The 5,609-nt window shown below is 51.8% G+C and overlaps 1 protein-coding gene across 1 annotated transcript; it reads left to right on the top strand.

Moving 5' to 3' along the window:
* Positions 1-723: 723 nt before the first annotated feature.
* On the top strand, positions 724-5,198 carry STOML2 (stomatin (EPB72)-like 2; the record flags this gene model as incomplete). Its single annotated transcript, XM_009702997.1, has 7 exons — positions 724-876; positions 1,213-1,312; positions 2,737-2,795; positions 3,164-3,265; positions 3,912-4,046; positions 4,574-4,718; positions 5,066-5,198. Coding segments are annotated over exons 1-7 (704 nt in total), but the record flags the coding sequence as incomplete, so codon positions are not given.
* Between the last annotated feature and the right edge of the window lie 411 nt (positions 5,199-5,609).

The following is a 5,609-nucleotide window of genomic DNA, read 5'->3' on the forward strand; positions in this document are numbered from 1 at the left end:
TGAGGTGAGGTGGTGAGGCGGAGTCGGGGGTTTAGGGCTGGGAGAGAAAGGGTTGTGGGAGAAATGGATGCGGTAGGCTGTGAAGGCCTGAGAGGTGGGTTGTGGTGTGCTGCGGGTTAGTGAGGAGGCTGGAGGGAGCCGGGCATGGGAAGTAGTGAGGATTGCTGTGGGCGTGAGGGGCTGTGGGGAGGAGGGTGAGGGAGTTCCCTGGGGAAGCAGATCCTTGGGGGTGGCCCAGGAAGCGGCCAGAGCTGTGGAGGCACAGGTTGTTGAAAGGGGGTGGCCTGGGACTGAGATGAGGGAGGGAGGTGACAGGACGGGGTCTGACCAGGTTACAGAGAGCTGAATGGGACAGAAGAGACCACTCCCCCCCACACACACACACATGTTCCTTTCTCTTACGGTGTCAGGGAGGCTCTGTTCCTCCTCCCCAGTGGGTATTTGAGGGAAGGGGAGAAGTGAAGAAAGCTCCAGCATGGGGGTGAGCCCCCCTACACGTTGGGGAAGGTTGTGACATTTGTGCTGGCCCTGGGGCCCAGATCTCATCCCTGTGAGGACAGCCCTTGTCCCCTCACAGCGTGCGCTTGTTTGGGGCGTCAGAGCTGTTTCCTGCCCTGGTGTGTCAGGGTCACGAGCAGCCGTTCCAGATGGGAGAGCAGGGATGGTGCTGGGCTCCGAGGTGCCGGCAGCTGATCTCAATCCTGTTCCTTTTCCTTTCTCCAGTGCTCCCAGCAGCTGAAGCGTTCAGCATGGCTGGCCACAGCACCACGCCGCTTGAACTCCGGTCTGCCTGTGAATATTGGGGTGCTTTTTGTGCCACAACAGGAGGCTTGGGTGGTGGAGAGGATGGGCAAGTTCCACCGAATCCTTGAGCCTGTAAGGAGCTGCTTTTCTCCCCTTCTGGATTCAGCAGGTTCCCAAAGCTGTAGTGAGGCGTGTCCTTTGCGCGAGGATTTCAGGGGTGGCGTGCTTATTCTTCAAGATTGCTGTCTTTTTGACTGCCTGTAGGTTAATTTCCCTTGGTGAGCTGTTAAAAGCACTCAGAAACCTAAGTTACCCCCATGTATAAAGCATGTTTACTTTGCCTGCAGCATCTGCAGCATGTAGCATACTTGGGCTTTGTTTGCACACTTCTCTGTAGTCTGACTGATATCTCTGGGGGGAAAACCACAGATTAGGGGTTTCAGCCATCTAATCCCACCCTTTTCCCAGGGTTTGAACTTCCTTATTCCTCTATTGGATCGGATTCGTTATGTGCAGAGTCTCAAAGAAATCGTCATTAACGTCCCAGAGCAGTCAGCTGTCACCCTAGGTAAGGAACAGCTTCTGTGTCCTGCTCATTTCATTCTGCTGCATCTGGAGACCCCAGGAGGTCCCGTCTGCCCTCTCGGGGCTGTGGCTGCCCCTTCTTGCTGGTTTGAACACCCCTGGGCAGAAACCCATTTTTCAGATGTTTTCCTGTGTTGAACCATAAAAAATCTCTGTATTTCTGTAAAAAACATTTCAGATCAGGCAAATGGACAGCTCTGTTACAATACTAAGCTTTTTGTTTTGGTTTCCCCCCTCCCCTTAAATCTTTATTTATGAAGATAACTACTAGTTATAACTAAAAGTATGAAATGTTTTTATCTGGAAACCTGAGACTTCTTGTGTATTAAAACGTCAAAATGTAGTGTTTTCTAGGGAACATCAGGGTCCTTTTTACAAAGTGTCCTGGTTTGACTAAAACAAGACCAGTTCTCCTTTCAGTAGATTTTTTTCTTTCTGTTAATTTTTTTCCTAAGTAACTGCATTTTCTGAAGTTATCTACATGATTTGCAGACAATGTCTGCTTTCAGAATTGAATATGCTTGATGTTTGTAGTTGTTACCAAGGTAACAGTAGGAATTGTATGCAGAAAGGCCCATGTTTGTACTTCCTGTGGGAACCAAGGTCACTGCTGGCTCTTTTACGGTCCACAAGTGAAAAGACATAAAAGGGTCACACCTGCAAGAAAGTGCGGACAGGAGAGGTGACCAAAAACTGACCCAACGAGATATTCCGTCCCATTCACGTCATACTCAGTATAAAGCTAAGGGATCACGGGGGTCAGCTCTTCCTCTTTCATGGCTGGCATCCCTGTGGGACCCTGCTCTTTCTCCTGCCTCCAATCCTGATCCCTGCATTCCTGAATCTGGTTCCTGTTAACTGTGGCATCCAGTCTGGGACATTGGGGTGCCCTCCCTGGCGCGGCAGTGTTGCAAGCCACCGCGATTCACAAATCTGTGATTGTCATTGGGGAGCTTGTGTTGGTTTAGTATCTTTTTATTTCTATTATTAGTATTAATATAATTATACTCTTTTTCATTGTTACTGTTTTATTAAAACAGTTTTAATTTTCCAACCCATAAGTCTCTCTTCCTTTTCTGCTTTCCTTCCCCTCTTGGGAAAGAAATAGAGAGGGTCTGCCATCTGCTTTAAGTGCTGGCCCAGCCTTAAACGATGATACAAAATGTTTTAGATAAGGAGATCCAGTTCAGCCGATCCCTCTTGTTTCAGCCGATCCCTCTTGTTTCAGCCAATCCCTCTTGTTTCAGCCGATCCCTCTTCTGTGCCACTCTTCTGTGCCACACTGCTGACACCAGGAAGGAAAGGGTTGACCCTGCCCAACTCTGCTGGTTCTGTGGTGGGAGAGGGGGTTGCCAGATTTTGTCTTTGCTGCTTCAGTAAACAGGATGTGTTGTTCTCTCCCGGCAGATAACGTCACCCTGCAGATCGATGGTGTGCTCTATCTGCGGGTTATGGACCCCTACAAGGTACCGTCCCTGCTGCGCCAACGCTCAGCCTGAGTCAAACTTGCAGCCTGCATGACAGTACTCAGCATGGTCTGCGTGTACTGCACTGCTCAGCTGGCCACTTTGGCAGCCCCTCGGGCACCACTCACCTGGCTCTGCTCGCTCCCTTCTCCCCACGACGCACGCTTCAGCCTCTGCCCAGCTTGCTGTGCCTTGCGAGGCAGGTGGGCTGAGCACCCCGATACCTTCCAAGGCTCTGGACTCTACTTTTCTTTGGCAGGGGTATCTGTGGCAGGTTTCTTGTCTTAGTGCTGCGTTTGCCCATCCTACCTTGTTCAGGGTCCCTCTCAGCACTGCCATCAACTTCGTTTTTGGCTTCTGCTCTCCAGGCCAGCTATGGGGTGGAAGATCCTGAGTATGCGGTGACCCAGTTGGCCCAGACCACGATGAGATCTGAACTTGGCAAACTTTCCCTCGACAGAGTCTTCCGGGTGAGCTGGGGAGGTGGCAGACCACAGAGCTACCAGCGTATCTCAAAACCCTGGGGCAGCCTGAATGGCTAGGCTGATATGCTTAACAGCAGAATGCCCTTTGCTTAGAGGGCTTCTGGCTTCTGTTTCAGTTGTCCTGTCAGTGAATCTTTGGAGATGGGTCTTGTTTCTGTTATTTTTTTTTAACAGGAGCTATTTTTTACCGTGCCCTGGGTTAGCTGGAAAGGGTGATGGGTGGCATGTGCCCAGATGCAGCTGGTCCACCTGCATTTGTCTTTAATCAGTGACTGTTTGCTCAGGACCAGTGATGAATGTCCTGGCTGACCCAGTTCATGGGGGGCTGTAACCCTCATGCTGCATTTGCTGGGCAGAAATGGGAGCTGTTGGCATTACTGGATGATGTTTTTATCCAGATGTATGCCAGATGTTTGTATCCCAGCAATTTCACTTTGGGGCACTGCCCTCCATAGGAGACGGTAACCCTTTCAAGAGATGTGGGAAGCTCTTGACCCTGCCTTATGCCTGTGGAGATGTGTTTTTCTGGCTGACCTTGGCCTGTGAGGGGGTGTGTCTGTTTCCTTCCTGACCCCTGTCTCATGCTAAGTGCCTCTTCTTTGCTCTCTGCCATTTCTTTCATGCCTCGCAGGAGCGGGAGTCCCTCAATGCCAACATTGTGGATGCCATCAACCAGGCTTCAGACTGCTGGGGCATCCGTTGCCTGCGTTACGAGATCAAGGACATCCACGTACCCCCACGTGTGAAAGAATCCATGCAGATGCAGGTTTGGTTCTCTGGGAGGATGGTCTAGAACAAGAGGGAAGTCTCCTCTTCCACACCACACCATTGTTACCTGTCCAGACCTGGCAGCACTCGCCCCTCCTGTGGTGAGGGAAGTCCATTGGCACTTTGGCAGACATACAGCTATTGAATAATTAATTCCAGCCCTTATTTCAGTGGCAGTGGCCCCTGTCTGGTACATGCAAACCCTGCCAGCTCCCTTTAAAATCTGTGCTGGGCTCTGTTGGAAGCACATCCCAAACCTGAAGGTCTCCCCTTGAGAAAAGCTGGGTGCCAGATCTCTGGGCTGGAGAGGGAAGCAGCTGTCCTGTTACATGTGCACAGGGCTGCAGAGGGCTGTGCAGCCTGAGGAGCAGAACCAGCCCTCACCAGGGATCACGTGGTGTTTTGTAGCTATGTTCTCTTACTTTGCGAAGCCATGCTTGCCCACCTGGGATGTAGGAGCATATCCTTGCTGCACTTGCCCCACGGATAGGATTTCCCCAGCTGGTGACTGACCTGTGTTTGCAGGTGGAGGCAGAGCGACGGAAGCGGGCGACAGTGCTGGAGTCAGAAGGGACACGGGAATCGGCTATCAACGTGGCTGAGGGGCAGAAGCAAGCCCAGATCCTGGCATCAGAAGCTGAGAAGGCCGAACAAATCAACAAAGCTGCTGGTAGTGCCTTGGGCTAGAACATGTGGGACGTGCGGGATCCATAGCCCTCTGCACTGAGGGGTGGTGCTCACGGGCAGAGACTGCATCACTGTCTGTGGGCCAGGCTTCCTCAGCCATGCTGATCCTTCCCTGCTGGGGCCCTCAGGCTGAGCTCCAGCTTGTGTTGCTGCCCCACAGTCTGAAGCAGTAGGAGATGTGTGGCAGCAGTATCACTGTGCTGCTGTTGGGGAAGAGGAGGCTTTGCATCCGTGAAATTGTCTTGATTTGTTCCTTGAAATTGTCTTGATTGGCTCATTGCAAGCACTTTGTTGCAGTTCTGATGCGCATTCTGCTGTGGTTCTTTGCAGGAGAAGCCAACGCCATGCTGGTCAAGGCTAGGGCCAAGGCGGAGGCTATTCAGCTCCTGGCAGCTGCTCTGGCACAGCAGGTGAGCAACAGCTCCTTGGGGCAGCCACCGCTTTGGCGCTGGCACTGGGGGAGGTGAAACCACAGCTGAGGTGGCACCTGGCTTCCTCTTTGACACATGTATCTGGCACGTACAGGGCAACCAGGTGGTCAGGCCCAGTCAGCGTTTATGAAAGGCAGGTCCTGCTTGAATGACCTGATCTCCTTCTATGACAAGGTGACCTGTGTAATAGATGAGGGAAAGGCTGTGGATGTTGTGAAACCAGACTGCAGTAAAGCCTTTGAGACTTATTTCCCACAGCATTCTCCTGGAGAAACTGACTGCTCGTGGCTTGGATGGGTGTACTCTTCGCTGGGTGAAAAACTGGCTGGATGGTCGGGCCCAAAGGGTGGTGAATGGAGTTAAATCCAGTGGGTGGCCGGTCACCAGTGGTGTTCCCCAGGGCTCGGTACTTGTCTAGTTCTGTTTAATATCTTTATCAATGA

Source organism: Cariama cristata, unplaced genomic scaffold (assembly GCF_000690535.1).
Source record: "Cariama cristata isolate BGI_N322 unplaced genomic scaffold, ASM69053v1 scaffold18496, whole genome shotgun sequence".
Lineage (NCBI taxonomy): Eukaryota > Metazoa > Chordata > Aves > Cariamiformes > Cariamidae > Cariama > Cariama cristata.